The 22,670-nt window shown below is 39.9% G+C and overlaps 1 protein-coding gene across 1 annotated transcript; it reads left to right on the top strand.

Annotated features, from left to right (window-relative positions):
* Positions 1-2,442: 2,442 nt before the first annotated feature.
* LOC124267583 lies at positions 2,443-21,859 on the top strand. The gene is made up of 8 exons (XM_046702538.1): positions 2,443-2,520; positions 6,142-6,193; positions 9,688-9,880; positions 10,555-10,778; positions 16,455-16,709; positions 17,572-17,667; positions 20,989-21,121; positions 21,640-21,859. Exons 2-8 carry the CDS (start codon positions 6,151-6,153, stop codon positions 21,857-21,859), a joined length of 1,164 nt encoding a protein of 387 aa, XP_046558494.1. The 5' UTR covers positions 2,443-2,520; positions 6,142-6,150.
* Positions 21,860-22,670: the final 811 nt, after the last annotated feature.

The raw sequence follows: 22,670 nt of genomic DNA, 5'->3' as shown, positions 1-22,670 counted from the left end.
TTGATGGTGATGCCATGTGTTGATAGCGATGCCGTGTGTTGATGGTGATACCTAGTGTTGATGGTGATGCCTAGTGTTGATGGCGATGCCGTGTGTTGATGGTGATGCCATGTGTTGATGGTGATGCCATGTGTTGATGGTGATGCAATGTGTTGATGGTGATGCCTAGTGTTGATGGTGATACCTAGTGTTGATGGTGATGCCTAGTGTTGATGGCGATGCCTAGTGTTGGTGGTGATTCCTAGTGTTGATGGTGATGCCTAGTGTCGATGGTGATGCCGTGTGTCGATGGTGATGTCGTGTGTTGATGGTGATGCCGTGTGTTGATGGTGATGCCTAGTGTCGATGGTGATGCCTAGTGTCGATGATGATGTCGTGTGTTGATGGTGATGCCGTGTGTTGATGGTGATGTCGTGTGTTGATGATGCCATGTTGAGAATTACGCACTCGGTCATCACAACGAAGCAAATTTGCTGAAAGTGGCCTAACACCATATTGAGTCATTAATACGTAGATAGAGCCCACTTATCACATGTTGGAAATTACATACAGGGTGGTTTGTTGTTTATACGGAGGTACATTAAGTTGTTCACTGAGGGTGACATGGGTGGATGTACCCTCTATGTTTGTTTATGGTAACATGAACAAACATAGAGGGTACATCAACCAATTTATCTTACCGACACCTCAATGTTAATTTTGAACTGTTTGAAGCACGGGTATTGGATCATAATGAGGAGTACCGGAGTTAGGCAACAGCCCAAATACTACTAACACGAAGTACCAAACGAATTCGGCATTGTCACAGTTCGGCATTTCCAGCGGGTAACAGAAATGTTACTCGCTTGTAAGCAGGGTATATTGATTGGCTCAGGCAGAAAACTACATTTATGTGTGAGGTAAGATAAATTACTTTATTACCCAGTAAATTAGCGTTGAGAGATACATTGTTTGATGCAAGTGGAGATTGAAATGAGGATGGATACCTGTCATACGTTGCCTGGTTGATGTTATGCTATAGTATCACTACGCTGTGAATAGTGACAGAACCTATCAATCATGTCAAAACGCGATTGTTGCGGCGTAAAACACAATTCATTTAATATTTCTGAAGGCAACACCTGCTTAATCTGTGTAAATTAGTAGGATTTCAATGACGGCTTGTGAGAATATCACACTGCAGTTACCATTAAACACTTGTTTTCACGCTGATATTGATAATTGCTGGAACAAATATGTGTACAACGTCAACGTCATTAAATATCCAGTTTGGATTATCTACAGAAACGGTTTGTTCCAACGGCCAAACAATAGTGGCAATTCTAGGAATAGATCAGGACATTAATTCACTTAGCACCAAATAAGGAAACAAAACCAGATTCGCGTCAATGTGAATTAATACGAACTTATAACATATTTGGGATTACACTTTCTCAGTAAAGTGCTTAGTACTTTTTTTTAGGTTGAGTCCCATCCAGGATACTCACTGTCAGTTGGGCTCCTAATCATCAGCATTTTTTTATTTTACAACACCAGGGTTCATTCCGCTTATTCATTTATTTGTTTTACTTGATGCGCCAGTGGTGTGTGTACCGATGGAAGGTCAAGATTAGCGGCTCTCTTATGCTGGCGTTAGATATTTACAAGTCGTTCTCTGTTTAGAAAACTCTTTTAAAATTCGGGTGGTTTGCGAAATGACAAGAGGGCTGTCAATAACATCGTAAACTTTCCCCCTACCCCGAGGAAAATATAGCTGCAGCCATTGGTGTTTTTATTCACAAATATCGAACCGATATCGAGTACAATATCGAACGCCATATTGAACGGTTGTATGGCAGCCAATGCCAATTAATAGGCACATGGTACAGTTGGACTCGAACAGATACTAGACCTTACTTAAGAATGTGAAAAAGGTTTTCATTTCGTCGCCTTAATAGCAAACTTTTATTACATACGTTTTATTAAAACACATAGCCTGTCCTGCTATAACTCATTATGCAATCTGATCATGCATTGATATATAATGAAACTAAATTTACATGAATATAATACCTTTCAAAACGATATACATGAATATCTCTTACCTGTCCTCGTGGTATAGCATCATGTAGGTTTGGTCGGGAGACTGGGATCAATATAAAACTCTTGCTTTAAAATTATCCCCAAAGTGTGTTTATAGGACGCATATTGATTCTCATCTGCATACAATTCTCATTGAGACATTGTAATAGAACAAAAGTGGCACGATTATAAAACTTTATTGCATATTAATTGATTTTTGTAAACGTATTTAAATATTCAATGAAAAGACCGTTACCACGGCTTGGGCATAACACGAGCACTTGTTACCGCTAACCGATTGGTCTGAGAGATCTGGGATGGTTACTGTGCTGTGATTGACAGCTGGTCGATGTGTATAGCACATTTAGCACGTGACTTGTAGAACGTAGAGACGTGATATTGACAACGGTACTTGCCGGTCAGCAGTGGATTCTAGCCGTGGATAATAAATCTGTTTTCGTAAGTATATATCGTTTATAGAGATTATGTAATTTTAAAACTATAAACATATATGCTAAATGATCGAGTGGATATCTTGTATACAGATTGTCATTTTGAAAATCTAACATAGGTGTTCTATGATTGAGTGTATTTTGTACAAGAATTATCTCATTTTGAAACTCCCCATATGTGTTCTGTCATCGAGTTTATATTTTGTACAGGGATTATCTCTTTTTTTAACCTCCATCATATGTGTTCTATCATCGAGCTCATATTTCGTATAGAGATTTTTCCATTTTGAAACTCCAACGTATGTGTTCTGTCATAGAGTTGATATTTCGTATAGAGATTCTGTGGTTTTGAAACTCCAACATATGTGTTCTATGATCGAGTAGATATCTTTTATAGATATCATGTCATTTTGAAACTCTAACATGTATGTTCTATGATAGAGTGTATTTTTCTGTACAAGAATTATTTCATTTTGAACTCTACCGTATGTGTTCCATCATCGAGTGAATATGTCGTATTTGAGATTGTGTCATTTTGAAACTCAAACATATGTGTTCTATCATCGAGTGGATATCTCGTATTGAGATTGTGTCATTTTGAAACCCCATCATGTGCGTTCTATCATCGAGTTGATATCTCGTATTGAGATTGTGTCATTTTGAAACTCAAACATATGTGTTCTATTATCGAGTTGATATCTCGTATTGAGATTGTGTCATTTTGAAACTCCAACATGTCTGTTCCATCATGGAGTTGATATCTCGTATTGAGATTGTGTCATTTTGAAACTCCAACATGTCTGTTCCATCATCGAGTTGATATCTCCTATTGAGATTGTGTCATTTTGAAACTCCATCATGTCTGTTCCATCATCGAGTTGATATCTCGTATTGAAATTGTGTCATTTTGAAACTCCAACATATGTGTCCATCACATGAAAACGAAGAGGCTTTCGTCTTTGTGAAGGTTGTTCTTATAGACTATTCATTTCTATGAAAAGGAATAAAGAACCTTAAATCATCGTAAGTTCGTGTCTTCCTACTAAACGTTGCAAAAAGTATTCGCCCAAAAAGCATGTGCGAGATGTTATTGTCTTCTAATTGATGATAAAATGGCAATAACAAACACATGTTTATCTTAACAAAGTTTTGAGCATGTTTGCTTCTAATACTGCCCTTTTAATACGTTGATGATGGACATAGTTGCATTAGGAACTGATTTTCAGCAAAACATGATTGTCGTAAGCGATGACTAACTGGGTGGTCAGGCTCTCTGACCAGTGCCCCGTTCTTCATAGCGATCGTAAGGCTAAGATGATCGTAACTCCCATACTTTAACATAGACTTACGGCTGTCGTAGCGCTACGATCGCTTTGACGAACGGGGCCCAGGTCGACACATCGTGTCACAGTAGAGTAGGTCGATACCCATCATCCTTATCACTGGATTGTCTGATCCAGACTCAAGTATTTACAGACCTCCGTAATGGAGCTAGAATGTTGTTGTGTTGGGCCTTAAACAAATAAAAAATAAAACAGGATGACAGTTGAAGCAGATGGAAACATGGTGTTACGTATCCTCTTAAACACTATGTGGATGGTAATACACTGTTGATGATATGCTGCAAACAGGGCGACGGAGATTTAAAGAAAACTGACAGAACACGATACACGTCAAGGTTATGAAAATCAGTATGTCCTGTATTACATAATGTGAAATGTTGGCTCCCTCGGTCTGATTTGCTGCTATATAATTGAGAAATGTTTGCTCCCTTCGCATGTACTGGTGTCGTTGAAATGGGAAATGTTTGCTCCCTTCGCATGTACTGGTGTCGTTGAAATGGGAAATGTTTGCTCCCTTCGCATGTACTGGTGTTATTGCAATGGGAAATGTTTGCTTCCTCGGCCTGCACTGCTGTTGTCACAATGGGAAATGTACTGCTGTTGTTACAATGGGAAATGTTTGCTTCCTCGGCCTGCACTGCTGTTCTTACAATGGGAAATGTTTGCCCCCTCGGTCTGTACTGCTGTTGTTACAATGGGAAATGTTTACTCCCTCGGTCTGTACTGCTGTTGTTACAATGGGAAATGTTTGCTCCCTCGGTCTGTACTGCTGTTGTCACAATGGGAAATGTTTGCTTCCTCGGCCTGCACTGCTGTTGTCACAATGGGAAATGTTTACCCCCTCGGACTGTACTGCTGTTGTTACAATGGGAAATGTTTACCCCCTCGGTCTGTACTGCTGTTGTCACAATGGGAAATGTTTGCTTCCTCGGCCTGTACTGCTGTTGTTACAATGGGAAATGTTTACCCCTCGGTCTGTGCTGTTGTACTGCTGTTGTCACAATGGGAAATGTGCTTTACTGCACTGCTGTTGTCACAATGGGAAATGTTTCTGTACAATGGGAAATGCCCCCTTGTCACAATGGGAAATGTTTGCCCTCGGTCTGTACTGCTGTTTGTTACAATGGGAAATGTTTCCCCTCGGTCTGTACTGCTGTTGTTACAATGGGAAATGTTTCCCCCCTCGGTCTGTACTGCTGTTGTTACAATGGGAAATGTTTGCTCCCTCGGTCTGTACTGCTGTTGTTACAATGGGAAATGTTTGCCTTTCAGTCTGTACTGCTATTTTCGACATTGGAAATGTTCGCTCTGTACTGCTGGGTCGTTGAGTTTCCGAAACCAGCACCATGTTTGTTCCACCAGACGCCCCTCCCCTGTCAGTGTAGTTGACTATGAAACAGGGGGATTACATTGTTTCCATAAAGAGTGAGTGAGTGAGTTTCACGCCGCTTTTAGCATTATTCCAGCTATATCACGCCGGGGGGCACCAGAAATGGGCTTCATAGTTTCTGTGAAGATGTAGCAGAGGACAGTTATGAACCAGCTTGTATGGACTGGGGGTCAAGATTAATCTACAAGCCTGAAGACATTTCTGGAATCGTTTTGCTATACATATACAGAGCAAGTAGATTCCTTTGTTGTCTCATATTACAACACGACCATCCCATTACCACTGGGTTCACTGATATTTTATTTAATACGGCCATTGTCAATGTGCTGCCATTGTATTGTATACTGCTCTTCTGTTGTGTACTGCCATTATGTTCTTGTATTTTTGTATTGATTTGCAAACCCAGTGTATTTTAGAAAACAATTGTAAACTGAGTTACATTTCTTTGTTGTTCGTTGGTTTTAGCCTGGCGTATAGATTTCTGAATTAACTACTTGAAGTTATTGTTTCAACTTTGAAATCGATAGGTAACAGAAGTTGGGGATTCATCCGGGGTCTTAATTTGAGGACTCGAGAAGTGTTGACACCTGTTTTTTCAAAGTGTATGAAGCGCGAAATTGTATTTCTGTTTTGTCTATTGAGAGACTCTTAGACTGCAGTCTTGAACGCTAATGAGCTGGTTCCTGAAGTTAAAAGGCAAATGTTTTAATAGGTTTTTGATTGTTAATTGCCTAACACAATTTAATCGCAGTATCACGGCGATCCTTAATCAGTCGAATCTGGACCACACAGCCCAGTAAAGCAATCACCCATTCCGGTACACCACCGGGCTACCAAAGAGGAATCAATTATAAACACTCATTCACTTCACAATTGCTATTGTTATCATTTTCAGAAGGAAGTTATGGCGGCTGCTGTCGACATTGTGATAATGACCATTATGGCAGGTAGGTGACGTAGACAATTACACATTGTGGGAGTATTTTAAATTATCGCCGGTGTTATTATGTGCTTGAAGACATTAAAAAACTTCCCACATGTATTTATTACCAAAGAATAACAAGGGAAATAATAATTTGAATTTAGCTATCATAGATGTGACACTTACAATGAGTGAGTGAGTTTAGTTTTACGCCGCTTTTAGCAATATTCCAGCAATATCACGGCCGGGGACACCAGAAATGGGCTTCACACATTTTTACCGATATGGGGAATCGAACGCGGGTCTTTAGCGTGACGAGCGAACGCTTGAACCATTAGGCAACCCCACCGTCCCTACTTACAAAAAGTGGCATTGTAACTTTTAATCCCAATGAAAATTTACTCGAAAGACTAACAGAGGACCTTTAATTGTTGCCTTTTTCTGCGATATTGGGCCCTATTGTCTCCAAAATTTCAACAAAGAGCTCCACGAGTATCCTACTCCCCTGATTTGGATTGTCCTGCTTCAACCTCTGGACAAGGTGGTAGTGCTGACAGTATTCCAGTGTGTCTCGCCATAGGGGTCAGCGAGTTTCGGACCCACATCTGGCGGCGTCACTTCTTCTTTCACGTTGTCGTATCATTGCCAAGTTGTAGTTAATAACGTCTACCAATTGTGCTTCGGCTTCAGTCTGCAGGACAAGGCCAAGACGATATCCCCAGAGTCAATATCCATCTTTTTCAGTGTTTCCAGTGCTTGTCAGGCGACGCGGGAATGACGAGATCGCAGGCGGTCCCGGTCCTTTTTATACGATTTTGGGAGCGCACTCGCTAAGACTCTCAATTGGCGTCTTGGGGAAGTTGCATAGTTCTCAATGCGGTCTTCTGAAACGTCCTCATCGTCGTACTGGAGTCGCAATAAATTCGCATAGAGTCGTACTACTCGTACTCGCTGTGGGGCGCTGTTGGCGCTGGTTGGCGCCGTTCGGCAGAAGCTCGCCTGGAAGCTCGCCAGAAAGTCACACCAGGGGCCACGACCGCATTGCGGCCTGTAGTTGCGTCTCAACCATGTCGCCATAAAAATGAACATTCTAAAGTTTTTGGTCGTAGTCAAATCGCACACCCTGTTCCGTATAAATGCAAAGGGGCGATCGGTCGCCATAAAGTACGCGACCAGTGCAATCGCTGGTCGCAGTCAGGTCTCGGACAGGTCACGTCTCGGTGTAAACATATCTAACCAACCGAGAAATCATTATAATAAGGGAAAGGCGAATTTCAAAATGGGTCTTTAAAACCGGTTCTATTCAGCCTGCCGGAAAATCAAGACGTTTTATGACCCGACCAGGCTACCATTGGTACCAAAATTGGAATGGCAGCGACAGAGGCTGTCTGTACCGTTACTCCATGTAAAGATGAATCAAAGTTTTGTTTCTTATTCACAAAAGGCAGAAGACGTTATCGGCGACGTAGCGGAGATCAGTATGCTAGGGCAAGACTTCTTGACTATGATGTAACATCAGCTAGTATTTTAATTGCTCGATTACAGCTAGTGTTTAATATTGGTTACCGTTAGATAAAGCCATTCGTGGCCTAAGTGATGACGTAAATCCTCATATAGGAAGCAGCAGTATCGCAAGCCCCCTTAATCCCCTGGAAGATGGGAAATCCTGGAATGTAATATTTTAATGTAGAATTGATTGGTTTGTTTGATACGTAGCTGTGATGCGGAACATTCCGTTTTACTGTCCTTTGTAGACAGACGTTTATTTATAATTAACTTGGTCTCATCGCTATGTGGCTGCAACATTGCCCATGCGATGTAAAACTTTAACTCACTCACTAACTTTTGACTAAGGTCTGTTTGTTGTGGTAAGAAGCGACTAACGGGATCGGGTGGTCGGGCTCGCTGACTTGGTTGACACATGTCATTGTATCCCATTTGCATAGATCGATGCTAATGCTGATGATCACTGAATTGTCTGGTCCAGGCTCAATTATTTACATACCGCCGCCATATAGCTGGAATATTGCGGCGTGTGGCGTTAAACAACCAACCAACCTTCATTAATAAGCCATCCGCCTCCGTGGTGTAGTGGTTAGAGCATCCGCCCGGAGAGCGGAAGGTCGTGGGTTCGATCCCCGACCGCGTCATACCAAAAGACGTTAAAATATGCTACTTGTTGGTCCCTGCCTGGCGCTCGGCACATATGGGTACAACAAGGACTGGTCGGCTCGGAGTCAGTATAATGTGTCTGAGTGGGGTATTCATGCTTCACTGCGGCATGGTATCTCAGTGGGCTAGCACTATAAAACCAGCTTAAGTCTGGGCTAGTACAAGCAGCCGCACATACACATACACATGCATGCACGTCGTCATATGAGCGAAATATTCTCAAGCACGACGTTAAACTCAATTTCACCTCACCTCAGCTCATTAATAAGCCACGATGACGTAGCGAGCCAGGTCTGGAGATGGTGTCCTCGGACTTATGAATTTCCTGAGGCCCGCATCGTATTGTCACCTATCTCTGGCACGACTTCATAGTTTAAAACTAACCTAGCCATTGTGTGTTTGATCTCCCCAATTAATACTTGAGTAGCTCTATGAAATGTGTTATTGTAAAAAAACATGATGAGTCAAAAGTTGCAATTCGAACAGAGAAGGAACTGCACTATTACCTACGGATGCATGTAAGTTGAGCGGATGCTGCGTTGACTCTGTCAATATTCCCGGGAGGTGTTTTTGTTGCAGCACAGCGTAACGACAACATCGTCGACCCAGTATTCCAAGACAATGGATGCTGATGTAGACACAATGCCATTCTACAGAAAGGGAAATTACATAAATAATGATCGATTGAATTAATTCTTCTTACTTTGATATTTGCATGATTTTTTTTCTGCTCAAATAACCTTCAGAGAGCCCAAACAAATACAATGGAATTTACATAACTGGACATGTTTTTAAAAACAATGCAATGCTTGTATAACGGATAATTATTTATTGATGGCATACTACAATGAAGACACCTTTTGCGTCCTGAACAGTGGATAAATCGACATGTACTGCTGAAAACAAGTTTATAATCACTTTCTTTCACATCAGTATGGAATGACAGAATAATTATTGACAGGAAAGTAGCGGGTGTTCCTGAACTTCTTTTAAGTAGGATATGTTTGATGGTTCCATAACATTGCTATATAGTCTTTGTCTTGGATGACCGACACGTGAAGATCCGGTTTAGAATTGGTCTTCAGCAAACTATGCTTGTCGTAAGAGGCGCCTAACAGGATCGGATGGTCAGGCTCGCTTATTGGTTGACACATGTCATCGTATCCCAATTGCGTAGATCGATGCTCATGATGTCAATCACTGGACTCGATTATTTACAGATCGCCGCCATATAGCTGTAATATTGGTGAGTGCAAACTACAAGCAAACAAACTTAAATGAACCGGTGCTGACTGTGAACGAGTGTTAATTTCCCCACGATGATATGTGTCCACTGTCTTCTTTCAGCAGTGATCTCAGCGTCAACTCTGCCCACCTCAATGACGACATGGACGTTGTACACAGACAAGAGATCCTGGAATGAAGCACAGTTCTTCTGTGAAGCACTGGGCTCCGAGCTGCTGTACTTGAAAGACGCCACTATGGAGCAACGTGCTGAACAACTAGGACAACAGGCGCCGTGGAAGACGCATCTTGGCTTGTAAGGAACAAAAATGTTTCACTGTGCGACATTGCAGCAAAATAAGCAAATAATCGAGTGAGGATAAGACAGATTGGTGATTCTTATTGAGAGCAACAATTCACGTCGAGAGGGAGAGAAAGCATGGGCATGAGCATGCAACAATGCTTACCGTAAGAGGTGACTGACTAACCGGGTGGTCAAGCTCGCTGACCAGGTCGATACATGATATCGTGTCACAGTAGAGTAGGTCGATCATATCTATCACCCTTGTCTGATCCAGAATATTATCTACAGACCTCCGAAATAAAGCTATTGGGATGTTGTTGAGAGAGGTTTTTAAACATTAAAATATGTAGCTTTTCAGGAATGGCAGAAACTGTGAAAACCAACGTGTTACCGCAAAAAGGTTTAACATTAAACGTATATCTATATTATCATGGACATGTATGCCTGATACGTATATACACTGATATTTGTATTACAAAGCCTATGCACTAGTGCTTGCGTTACACGGTATATACACTGATACCTTATATTACACAGGCTATGAATTCCTTATTGTGTTGCACAGTAAATACATTGATACGTTTTACGTAATCATCAGTAGGTTATTCTAATAAACACGTGGATATAAAACACCAACTTACTCCCTGGTACACAATGTTCATATACATGTTGTATCTCCCATCAAGCCTGAAGTCCCACTTTATTGGACTATACAACAAGGTCGAGTCTGTCCCAGGCAGCTACTCATGGTTGGACTGCGAGGTTGCCGACACCATTACCGCCAACTGGGCCAGTGAACTGGAACCATTTTTGGCGACAAAACAGTTGTGCTTCAGGTGGTTTCCAAATAAGGGGTTCGCTACCGCCGATTGCAAGGCTGACAATCAATATGTCTGCGAAAAAGTTGGAGGTATGGCTGACAGACATAGAGTGCAGGTTAATGTTGTAGTGTGCAGATTAGTGTTGTAGTGTGCAGGTTAGTGTTGTAGTGTGTATATTACTGTTGTAGTGTGTACATGTATATTAGTGTTATAGTGTGTACATGTATATTAGTGTTGTAGTGTGTACATGTATATTAGTGTTATAGTGTGTACATGTATATTAGTGTTATAGTATGTACATGTATATTAGTGTTGTAGTGTGTACATGTATATTAGTGTTCTAGTATGTACATGTATATTACTGTTGTAGTGTGTACATGTATATTAGTGTTATAGTGTGTACATGTATATTAGTGTTCTAGTATGTACATGTATATTAGTGTTGTAGTGTGTACATGTATATTAGTGTTATAGTGTGTACATGTATATTAGTGTTGTAGTGTGTACATGTATATTAGTGTTCTAGTATGTACATGTATATTAGTGTTGTAGTGTGTACATGTATATTAGTGTTGTAGTGTGTACATGTATATTAGTGTTATAGTGTGTACATGTATATTAGTGTTGTAGTGTGTACATGTATATTAGTGTTGTAGTGTGTACATGTATATTAGTGTTCTAGTATGTACATGTATATTAGTGTTGTAGTGTGTACATGTATATTACTGTTGTAGTGTGTACATGTATATTAGTGTTATAGTGTGTACATGTATATTAGTGTTGTAGTGTGTACATGTATATTAGTGTTGTAGTGTGTACATGTATATTAGTGTTGTAGTGTGTACATGTATATTAGTGTTGTAGTGTGTACATGTATATTAGTGTTGTAGTGTGTACATGTATATTAGTGTTGTAGTGTGTACATGTATATTAGTGTTGTAGTGTGTACATGTATATTAGTGTTGTAGTGTGTACATGTATATTAGTGTTATAGTGTGTACATGTATATTAGTGTTGTAGTGTGTACATGTATATTAGTGTTGTAGTGTGTACATGTATATTAGTGTTCTAGTATGTACATGTATATTAGTGTTGTAGTGTGTACATGTATATTACTGTTGTAGTGTGTACATGTATATTAGTGTTATAGTGTGTACATGTATATTAGTAGTGTGTACATGTATATTAGTGTTTGTAGTGTGTACATGTATATTAGTGTTATAGTGTGTACATGTATATTAGTGTTGTAGTGTGTACATGTATATTAGTGGTGTAGTGTGTACATGTATATTAGTGTTGTTGCGTGTACATGTATATTAATGTTGTAGTGTGTACATGTATATTACTGTTGTAGTGTGTACATGTATATTAATGTTGTAGTGTGTACATGTATATTAGTGTTGTAGTGTGTACATGTATATTAATGTTGTAGTGTGTACATGTATATTAGTGTTATAGTGTGTACATGTATATTAGTGTTGTAGTGTGTATGTATATTACTGTTGTAGTCTGTACATGTATATTAGTGTTGTAGTATGTACATGTATATTATATGTTGTGGTGTTACATGTATATTAATGTGTACATGTATATTAGTGTTGTAGTATGTACATGTATATTAGTGTTGTAGTGTGTACATGTATATTACTGTTGTAGTGTGTGTATATTAGTGTATATGTACATGTATATTAGTGTTGTAGTGTGTATGTATATTACTGTTGTAGTGTGTACATGTATATTAGTGTTGTAGTATGTACATGTATATTAGTGTTGTAGTGTGTACATGTATATTAGTGTTGTAGTGTGTACATGTATATTAGTGTTGTAGTATGTACATGTATATTAGTGTTGTAGTATGTACATGTATATTAGTGCTGTAGTGTGTACATGTATATTAGTGTTGTAGTGTGTACATGTATATTAGTGTTGTAGTGTGTACATGTATATTAGTGTTGTAGTATGTACATGTATTTTAGTGTTGTAGTGTGTACATGTATATTAGCGTTGTAGTATGTACATGTATATTAGTGTTGTAGTATGTACATGTATATTAGTGTTGTAGTGTGTACATGTATATTAGTGTTGTAGTGTGTACATGTATATTAGTGTTGTAGTGTGTACATGTATTTTAGTGTTGTAGTGTGTACATGTATATTAGCGTTGTAGTATGTACATGTATATTAGTTGTTGTAGTGTGTAGATGTATATTAGTGTTGTAGTGTGTAGATGTATATTAGTGTTGAAGTATGTACATGTATATTAGTGTTGTGGTGTGTACATGTATATTAGTGGTGTAGTTTGTACATGTATATTAGTGTTGTAGTGTGTACATGTATATTAGTGTTGTAGTGTGTACATGTATATTAGTGTTGTAGTGTGTACATGTATATTAGTGTTGTAGTATGTACATGTATATTAGTGTTGAAGTATGTACATGTATATTAGTGTTGTAGTGTGTACATGTATATTAGTGTTGTAGTGTGTACATGTATATTAGTGCTGTAGTGTGTACATGTATATTAGTGTTGTAGTGTGTACATGTATATTAGTGTTGTAGTGTGTACATGTATATTAGTGTTGTAGTATGTACATGTATTTTAGTGTTGTAGTATGTACATGTATATTAGCGTTGTAGTATGTACATGTATATTAGTGTTGTAGTATGTACATGTATATTAGTGTTGTAGTGTGTACATGTATATTAGTGTTGTAGTGTGTACATGTATATTAGTGTTGTAGTGTGTACATGTATTTTAGTGTTGTAGTGTGTACATGTATATTAGCGTTGTAGTATGTACATGTATATTAGTTGTTGTAGTGTGTAGATGTATATTAGTGTTGTAGTGTGTAGATGTATATTAGTGTTGAAGTATGTACATGTATATTAGTGTTGTAGTGTGTACATGTATATTAGTGTTGTAGTGTGTACATGTATATTAGTGTTGTAGTGTGTACATGTATATTAGCGTAGTAGTATGTACATGTATATTAGTTGTTGTAGTGTGTAGATGTATATTAGTGTTGTAGTGTGTAGATGTATATTAGTGTTGAAGTATGTACATGTATATTAGTGTTGTAGTGTGTACATGTATATTAGTGTTGTAGTGTGTACATGTATATTAGTGTTGTAGTGTGTACATGTATATTAGTGTTGTAGCAGGCTTGTGTTGTAGTGCACATGGAAATACAGTTATGTGTAGGCTGGTGTTGTACTGCAATGTACCTGTTAACTGTATAGTGTGCTGTGTGAAGCTAAATGGCGTAGGTTAATACTTTTCACGTTAATACAATGGTGTGCAGTTTATTGCTATTAATTGCAGAGCAATACATAAGCAGTCAATACAGACTAAACTGTAATTTCAACACTGACATGTTAACTATCTGTTTTCAAGATGATGTCGACACTGTAATGCACCCATGTGATTGAAACATTCCGACACCAGGCGCGTAGCAAGCCAAGTTTTCCCTGTAACCACGACAGTCGCAAAGCTTTATATTTAGATAGTATTTGGGGCTTGTCTAACCTTTTTAGCAACAATCATGTGTAAGCCCAGGCTTTTTTTAATAATGGTAGCTACGCCCCTGGGCACATATTAGGGGGATACATCTCAGACCCATCATATCACATTACATCAAGTCCAGGCATGTGAACATCATATTTTCATCCTAGTTATTTTGAAAGCTTGACCGCTGTTTCTTCTTCTTTTTTTTTGAGTGTGAGAAGGTAAGTATTTTTTATATTTTTTAAATATTTGTTTTGGTAATTTAAATTTTATTTCTGAATCCCTGTTGCAGTCAAAACTAAGCAGCCAGGGGAAAGCTCAGTCTGAAGATATACAGTAATTTAATGGGATACAGGTGGAATATTTTACGAAACAAGACAATCCATTCACTCACCATTCACACAAGTACAAGATTATTTTTAATTATCAGACATATTAATAATATAATTAATTCAGTCGTCTTTGAATAAGCCATGATATAAGGGCCATTTCGAATAAAATTCAGCGTTACAGCTTTTGTTAACAAAAATACATGACCGCTGTTTCTGATGAAGATTATGATCACTTCATTACTTTTCCCATGTCTACGTCTATTTAAACTGCCGTTGGTATTGTACCACCATTACATTTTGAACTGCCATGACAGAAATTTGAGTAAATATGTAAGGCTAGTTAATGTTATAATGCAATTGTGAATTATCTAACAATTCTTTTTTATTGATCAAACAATGAAATCGAGGGGGTATCAGGCTAAAACGTCACCACAGCAAAACGGCACCTGGCGAAAACGGCACTATTTGGACATAACGGAACCTCGACTTGGCGAAAAGGGCTACAAATCTCACATCATACTGTGTTTTGTATATGGTGCCGTTTTAGCTCGGAAATCAGTAGCCGTTTTCGCCAATACGGTGCCGTCTTCACCAAACGATTTTGGTGCCGTTCTGCTGTGGTGCCGTTTTAGCTATAACCCAATCCAGGGTATAGTTACAGAGTTAACGTTTTGTTCTTATTTAGAAATCGAAACGTAATACTTGCCACGAGTAAAAATATTCGACTGATTTTTCCTTATCTAAAGTTTAGCAGGAGCTCTCTTTGACACTCGTTCTTTTTAAAAGAACACAAACGTCAATATACACTCATGATTTGAACAAAGTTAAAAAAGTCTGTATCTCTAAGTAGGCGTTGTTTTGACGTCGTTTTTTTATCAGTCAATCGATTAATTCGATTTTGCTATGTTAAAAATGAAAACGTCTTCAGTATGAATAGTGGGAAGGGGACACGTTTTATAATCAAGTTACTGATTTTTGCATTACTGGATTTCAATGATCCATTTGCTCTTAATGGACTTTTTACTGCAGAGAGTAGGGGCTGATTCCAATCTGTATACGGTATATGTTTACCATCGGAATTCCTTTATTTCTATTGTTTATCAATAATGTACCGGGTTCAGCAATTGAATTGAACTGATCTTCAGCAACCCATGCTTGTCGTAAGAGGCGACTAACGGGATCGGGTGGTCAGGCTCGCTGACTTGGTTGACACATGTCATCGTATCCCAATTTTGTAGATCGATGCTGCTGATCACTAGATTGTCTGGTCCAGACTCGATTATGTACAGACCGCAGCCATTTAGCTGGAATATTGCTGTGTGACGCTAGGCAACAAACAAACAAACAAACAAACAAACAAACAAATCATCAATAATATGTTCAAAAAGCTTCTAAAAAAAGAAATCGTTTTGTATAATCGTCGGAGATGTTTAATATATTTTCTGTTCCACTGACTCTTCTCCTTCTCGGATCTAGTATTCATTGAACGCGGATGCAAAATTCCCAGACTAAACCACAGTTGATCAATGTCTCTGTTTCACGTAGTGATCAGTTAATTTGTTGTTTTTTCCACAAATGGCATGAATACGCAATGTCTTTGTGGTCAAATGTGACATATGCTTTATTTTGGATTACACGAGTTCAGATTCAAATACTTTTTGGGTTGAGTCCCATCCGGAATTCGAACCCACACTGTTAGGTGGAGAGTGTTAGCTCTCTGACTTGGCGTACTGCCGATTAGTGAGAGTGTGGGTTCGAATCTCGGATGGCATTCGGCCTCCAAAAGTACTAAATCTGTTTTTACTGAGAAAGTGTAATTCCAAATTCATATATGTTTCACATTTGACATGCTATTAAAACTTAAACTCAGCTCCATCATACGACATTTAACCAGAATTACGACATTTAACCAGAATTACACCTTTTACAGGCGCCTGTAATTATGAGCTGGTCCCTGACAGTCGTGGCGTGGACGTCGCCCCTTATGAAGCAGGTGCCCTCTCTGTGAGCGAGTGCCAAGGTCTGTGTGACGTGGCTGTTGAGGGAACCATGGAGTGCTGGGCCTTTACCTCGTCACCAACAAACTGTGATCTTCATTTCGCTTCAGACTCAGCTCATTTCGACAATATGGATAATGTAGCTACCTCAACAGGAGAAGACCTGTTTAAAAAGTCATGCTTTGAAAGTGAGTCGTACAACGTTCTTTCTTTCATTTATTTCCTTTCTTCCTTTATTTCTTAGACCGTTTGTCCGAAAAAATAACTTTGTTCAAAACAGGTTGATCTCATGGTGATATTCAGCTACTAGTATTGCCTGAAAGAATATTTCGACTGTTTTTTTATCGCCTCAGTATTTTCCAGCTGTATGACGGCGGCCTGGAAATAACCGAATCTGGATCACAGAATCAATTAACTTAACTGGCAAATAACATTCAACCAAGTCAGCGAATCTGACCACCCGATCCCCCGAGTTACCTCTTTCGACACGCCTGGATTGCGGAAGATTAATTCCCATGCTTTATGAAACTTGAACGCTTCAGCGTGACAGCCCATAAAGAACAAAGACTTGTCTGCACGAACCTTCAGTCTCCCACAAGTCTAAATGGTGAAGATCTGTAGTATTTGCCTGTGCTCTAAGATAGAGAACTTTTGTCAGTTCTCTGTCTGGTGACAGTACATTTATCCCTATAGAGTGCTGATACACATCTTGTTACACACTTTACGCTCACGTATTGACCCGTGAACATCCGGGTTAGAACTGGTCGTCATGGACTATCTGTGTGTTGTCGAAAGAAGCGACTAACGTGATCGGGTGGTCAGGCTCGCTGAATTTATTGACACGTCATCGTATTCCAATTGCGTACACCGATGCTCATGCTGTTGATCAATATTGTCTAGTCCAGAACAAAACAAAACAAACATCTATGACTAGCTCTGGAAGTCGACTCCATGGGCCCATTTCACAAAGTGATTCTAGTCTGACTTGAAGTATTGACAATAACCATTGATTTGTGGGCATAGTTATGAAGGTAAAACATCATTTCACAGATGTGGTCAATGATACCAACTTTCCATCGACCGACCTCGTCTCGGCCAAACCTTTCACATCATGTCCGGGATCAGTGGGCACTGGGAATACATCGGGTGAGTGATCCAGGGGGTTAGTAACAGGTGAGTGTGAGATGTTAGTATCAGGTGAGTGAGAGATGTTAGTATCAGGTGAGTGATCCAGGGGGTTAGTATCAGGTGAGTGTGAGATGTTAGTATCAGGTGAGTGAGAGATGTTAGTATCAGGTGAGACAGAAGGGGGGTTAGTATCAGGTGAGTGTGAAATGTTAGTATCAGGTGAGTGTGAGAAGTTAGTATCAGGTGAGTGAACGATGGGTTCATTAACAGGTGAGTGTTTGGCTGTAGGTGAGTGTGAGAAGTAAGTATCCAGTGAGTGAACGAGGAGGTTATTAACAGGTGAATGTATGAATTTAGTATCCGGTGAGTAAGCGAGGGGATTATTAACAGGTGAGTGTGAGATGTTAGTATCAGGTGAGTAAACGAGGGAGTTATTAACAGGTGAGTGTTTGGCTGTAGGAGAGTGTGAGATGTTAGTAGCAGGTGAGTGAACGAGGGGGTTATTAACAGGCGAATGTTTGGATGTAGGAGAGTGTGAGATGTTAGTATCAGGTGAGTGAACGAGGGGGTTATTAACAGGTGAATGTGAGATGTTAGTATCAGTTGAGTGAAAGAAGGGGTTATTAACAGGTGAGTGTGAGATGTTAGTATCAGTTGAGTGAACGAGGCAGTTATTAACAGGTGAGTGTGATAGGTTAGTATCAGGTGAGTGAACGAGGGGGTTATTAACATGTGAATGTGAGATGTTAGTATCAGGTGAGTGAACGGGGGGCTATTAACAGGTGAGTGTTTGGCTGTAGCTGAGTGTGAGATGTTAGTATCCGGTGAGTGAATGAGGGGGTTATTAACAGTTGAATGTGAGAAGTAAGCATCCAGTGAGTAAACGGGGGGTTATAAACAGGTGAGTGTGAGATGTTAGTATCAGGTGAGTGAACGAAGGGTTTATTAACAGGTGAGTGTGAGAAGTTAGTATCAGGTGAGTGACGGAAGGGGTTATTAACAGGTGAGTGTGAGATGTTAGTATCAGGTGAGTGAACGAAGGGTTTAGTAACAGGTGAGTGTGAGAAGTTAGTATCAGGTGAGTGAACGAGGGGGTTAGTAACAGGTGAGTGTGAGAAGTTAGTATCAGGTGAGTGAACGAGGGGGTTATTAACAGGTGAGTGTGATATGTTAGTATCAGGTGACTGAACGTAGGGTTTAGTAACAGGTGAGTGTGAGAAGTTAGTATCAGGTGAGTGAACGAGGGGGTTATTAACAGGTGAGTGTTTGGCTGTAGCTGAGTGTGGGATGTTAGTATCCGGTGAGTGAACGAGGGGGTTATTAACAGTTGAATGTGAGAAGTAAGCATCCAGTGAGTAAACGGGGGGTTATAAACAGGTGAGTGTGAGATGTTAGTATCAGGTGAGTGAACGAAAGGTTTTTTAACAGGTGAGTGTGAGAAGTTAGTATCAGGTGAGTGACGGAAGGGGTTATTAACAGGTGAGTGTGAGATGTTAGTATCAGGTGAGTGAACGAAGGGTTTAGTAACAGGTGAGTGTGAGAAGTTAGTATCAAGTGAGTGAACGAGGGGGTTATTAACAGGTGAGTGTGATAGGTTAGTATCAGGTGAGTGAACGAAAGGTGTATTAACATGTGAATGTGAGATGTTAGTATCCGGTGAGTGAACGAGGGGTTATTAACAGGTCAGTGTGAGATGTTAGTATCCAGTGAGTGAACGAGGGGGTTATTAACAGGTGAGTGTGAGAAGTTCGTATCAGGTGAGTGAACGAGGGACTTATTAACAGGTGAGTGTGAGAAGTTAGTATCAGGTGAGTGAACGAGGGGGTTATTAACATGTGAATGTGAGATGTTAGTATCCGCTGAGTGAACGATGGGGTTATTTACAGGTGAGTGTGAGATGTTAGTATCAGGTGAGTGAACGAAGGGGTTAGTAACAGGTGAGTGTGAGATGTTAGTATCAGGTGAGTGAACGAGTGAGTTATTAACAGGTGAGTGTTTTGCTGTAGGTAAGTGTGAGATGTTAGTATCAGGTGAGTGACCGAGGGGTTTATTAACAGGTGAGTGTGAGATGTTAGTATCAGGTATGTGAACAAAGGGGTTATTAACAGATGAGTGTGAGATGTTAGTATCCAGTGAGTGAACGAAGGGTTTATTAACATGTGAATGTGAGAAGTTAGTATCAGGTGAGTAAACGTGTGCGGTTATTAACAGGTGAGTGTGAGATGTTAGTATCCGGTGATTGAACGAGGGGGTTATTAACATGTGAGTGTGAGATGTTAGTATCCGGTGAGTGAACGAGGGGGCTATTAACATGTGAGTGTGAGATGTTAGTAACCAGTGAGTAGACGAGGGGGTTATTAACAGGTGAGTGTGAGATGTTAGTATCAGGTGAGTGAACGTGGAGGTTATTAACAGGTGAGTGTGAGATGTTAGTAACCAGTGAGTAAACGAGGAGGTTATTAACAGGTGAGGTGAGAGATGTAAGTATCAGGTGAGTGAACGAGGGGTTAGTAACAGGTGAATGTGAGAAGTTAGTATCCAGTGAGTGAACGAGGGGGTTAGTAACAGGTGAATGTGAGAAGTAAGTATCCGGTGAGTGAACGAGGGGGTTAGTAACAGGTGAATGTGAGAAGTTAGTATCCTGTGACTGAAGGCATAAAGGTGTGAAAGTGAGGGCATTCAACATCAGGTGAGAGAGATGTTAGTGGCAGGTGTACGAGAGGTTAGTATCAGGTGAGTGAGGTGAGAGAGGTTAGAGTCAGGTGAGAGAGGGCGTTTGGCATGCAGTGAGTGAGTTCAGAATTAAGTAGGTACAATGAGTGGGTGTGGGTTCAGGCCGCTTCAATATGGGCTTAGTTATATTTATTTGAAATCGGTCATTGTGCCACGGCGTGACAGGTAAACGCTTGAACCATATAGCCCTCACACCACGTTAATGTTTTCGATCCGACATCGATTGCTTTCTCCCTTTGATGATGATATGTCTTGACTTCGAAAGAGGGATCGCCTCCTTTGCCCTACTCACCCACACTCTCGCCTTAAAATGATGACACTTTATATCTGACCGGTATATGAAAGACGTCATTTGCTCCCTTTTGGGGCTACACGTTTTCGAACCATGATTTCAACCTACTGTGTTGTTAGCATTTAAAAGGTAACTTAATTTGCAAAATTAATAACAAATACAACCAGTCATGCCTCTTCATCTATATCCAGTATCCATTTATTTTTTAAGATATTACGGACAATATTTGCAACTCAATTCTTTCGTAAGGGTAAATAATATTGCAAGATTAAATCACAACGTTTCATAATTTCACAAATGAAATTTCGTTTCAGTGTATACCTTTTTTTCTACAAACATGACGTGGTTTGAGGCCAGGGCGACCTGTGCCAGCAACAGTCAGCAACTCGTTGTTCTCCGGACAACAGAAGAGGCCCTGAGGCTCCACAGACTATTTGGATCTTACAGGTCTGTATCATACACGACTCGTGAAGATCCGGGTTAGAATAGATCTTCAGTAACCCATGCTTGTCGTAAGAAGCAACTAACGGGATCGGGTGGTCAGGCTCGCTGACTTGGTTGACACATGTCATCGTATCCAAGTTGCGTAGATTGATGCTCATGCTGTTGATCACTGTTGGTCGATTATATATAGCTGGAATATTGCTGAGTACGGCGTAAAACAAAACTCACTTAATGTACCACACACTGCTGATTAGCCCCGTAAGCCCCGCATCTTATGAGCAGTATCGGTTGTTGAAGATTAGTTCTAACCCGTATCTTCACGATTGCTCTTCTAAGAGAGTGAACTGTTCATGCCGGATATGAAATATGCCAATATGGCACATGCACAAACAACTCGATAAGAATCTATCTATTCTCTTTCTGTTTTCTTTCATACGATATCTTTCATGACAACAATACGTATGTTTTGATTCATAACATTTGCTACTATTATTGATAAGTTAATATTTTTTCTTCTGTAGTATGTCTTTCTGGATTGGTTTAAATGGAGCTTCATCGAGTGGGTTTACTTGGGTCGATGGTTCAATAAAAACCTGGGATCACTTCCAGCCCGGGTACCCAACTGTCGGCACAGAGACGGTGTGTGTGGCAGCTATCCCTAACTATAACACCACGTGGATCACCACCAACTGCCAACACAAGCGATCCTTTGTGTGCCAGAAGCCGGACGGTAAGGAATAATGTTGTATAGTAACAACAGTTACCACCATAACATATATACTGTACACCCTTTGTGTGCCAGAAGCCGGACAGTAAGTAATAATGTGGTATAGTAACAACAGTTACCAACATAACACATGTACTGTACACCCTTTGTGTGTCAGAAGCCGGACGGTAAGTAATAATGTGGTATAGTAACAACAGTTACCAACATAACACATGTACTGTACACCCTTTGTGTGTCAGAAGCCGGACGGTAAGTAATAATGTGGTATAGTAAGAACAGTTACCAACATAACACATGTACTGTACACCCTTTGTGTGCCAGAAGCCGGACAGTAAGTAATAATGTGGTATAGTAACAACAGTTACCACCATAACACTTGTTCTGTACACCCTTTGTGTGTCAGAAGCCGGACGGTAAGTAATAATGTGGTATAGTAACAACAGTTACCACCATAACACATGTACTGTACACCCTTTGTGTGTCAGAAGCCGGACGGTAAGTAATAATGTTGTATGGTAACAACAGTTACCACCATAACACATGTACTGTACACCTTTGTGTGCCGGACGGTAAGAAGCCGGACGGTAAGTAATAATACACCTTTTGTGTGTCAGAAGTATAATAATGTTGTATAACAACAGTTACCAACATAACACATGTACTGTACACCATAACCTTTACTGTACACCCTTTGTGTCAGAAGCCGGACGGTAAGTAATAATGTGGTATAGTAACAACAGTTACCACCATAACACATGTACTGTACACCCTTTGTGTGTCAGAAGCCGGACGGTAAGTAATAATGTGGTATAGTAACAACAGTTA

Source organism: Haliotis rubra, unplaced genomic scaffold (assembly GCF_003918875.1).
Source record: "Haliotis rubra isolate DU_JTF1 unplaced genomic scaffold, ASM391887v1 Scf132, whole genome shotgun sequence".
Taxonomy (NCBI): domain Eukaryota; kingdom Metazoa; phylum Mollusca; class Gastropoda; order Lepetellida; family Haliotidae; genus Haliotis; species Haliotis rubra.
This window is presented reverse-complemented; position numbering and strand designations above follow the sequence as displayed.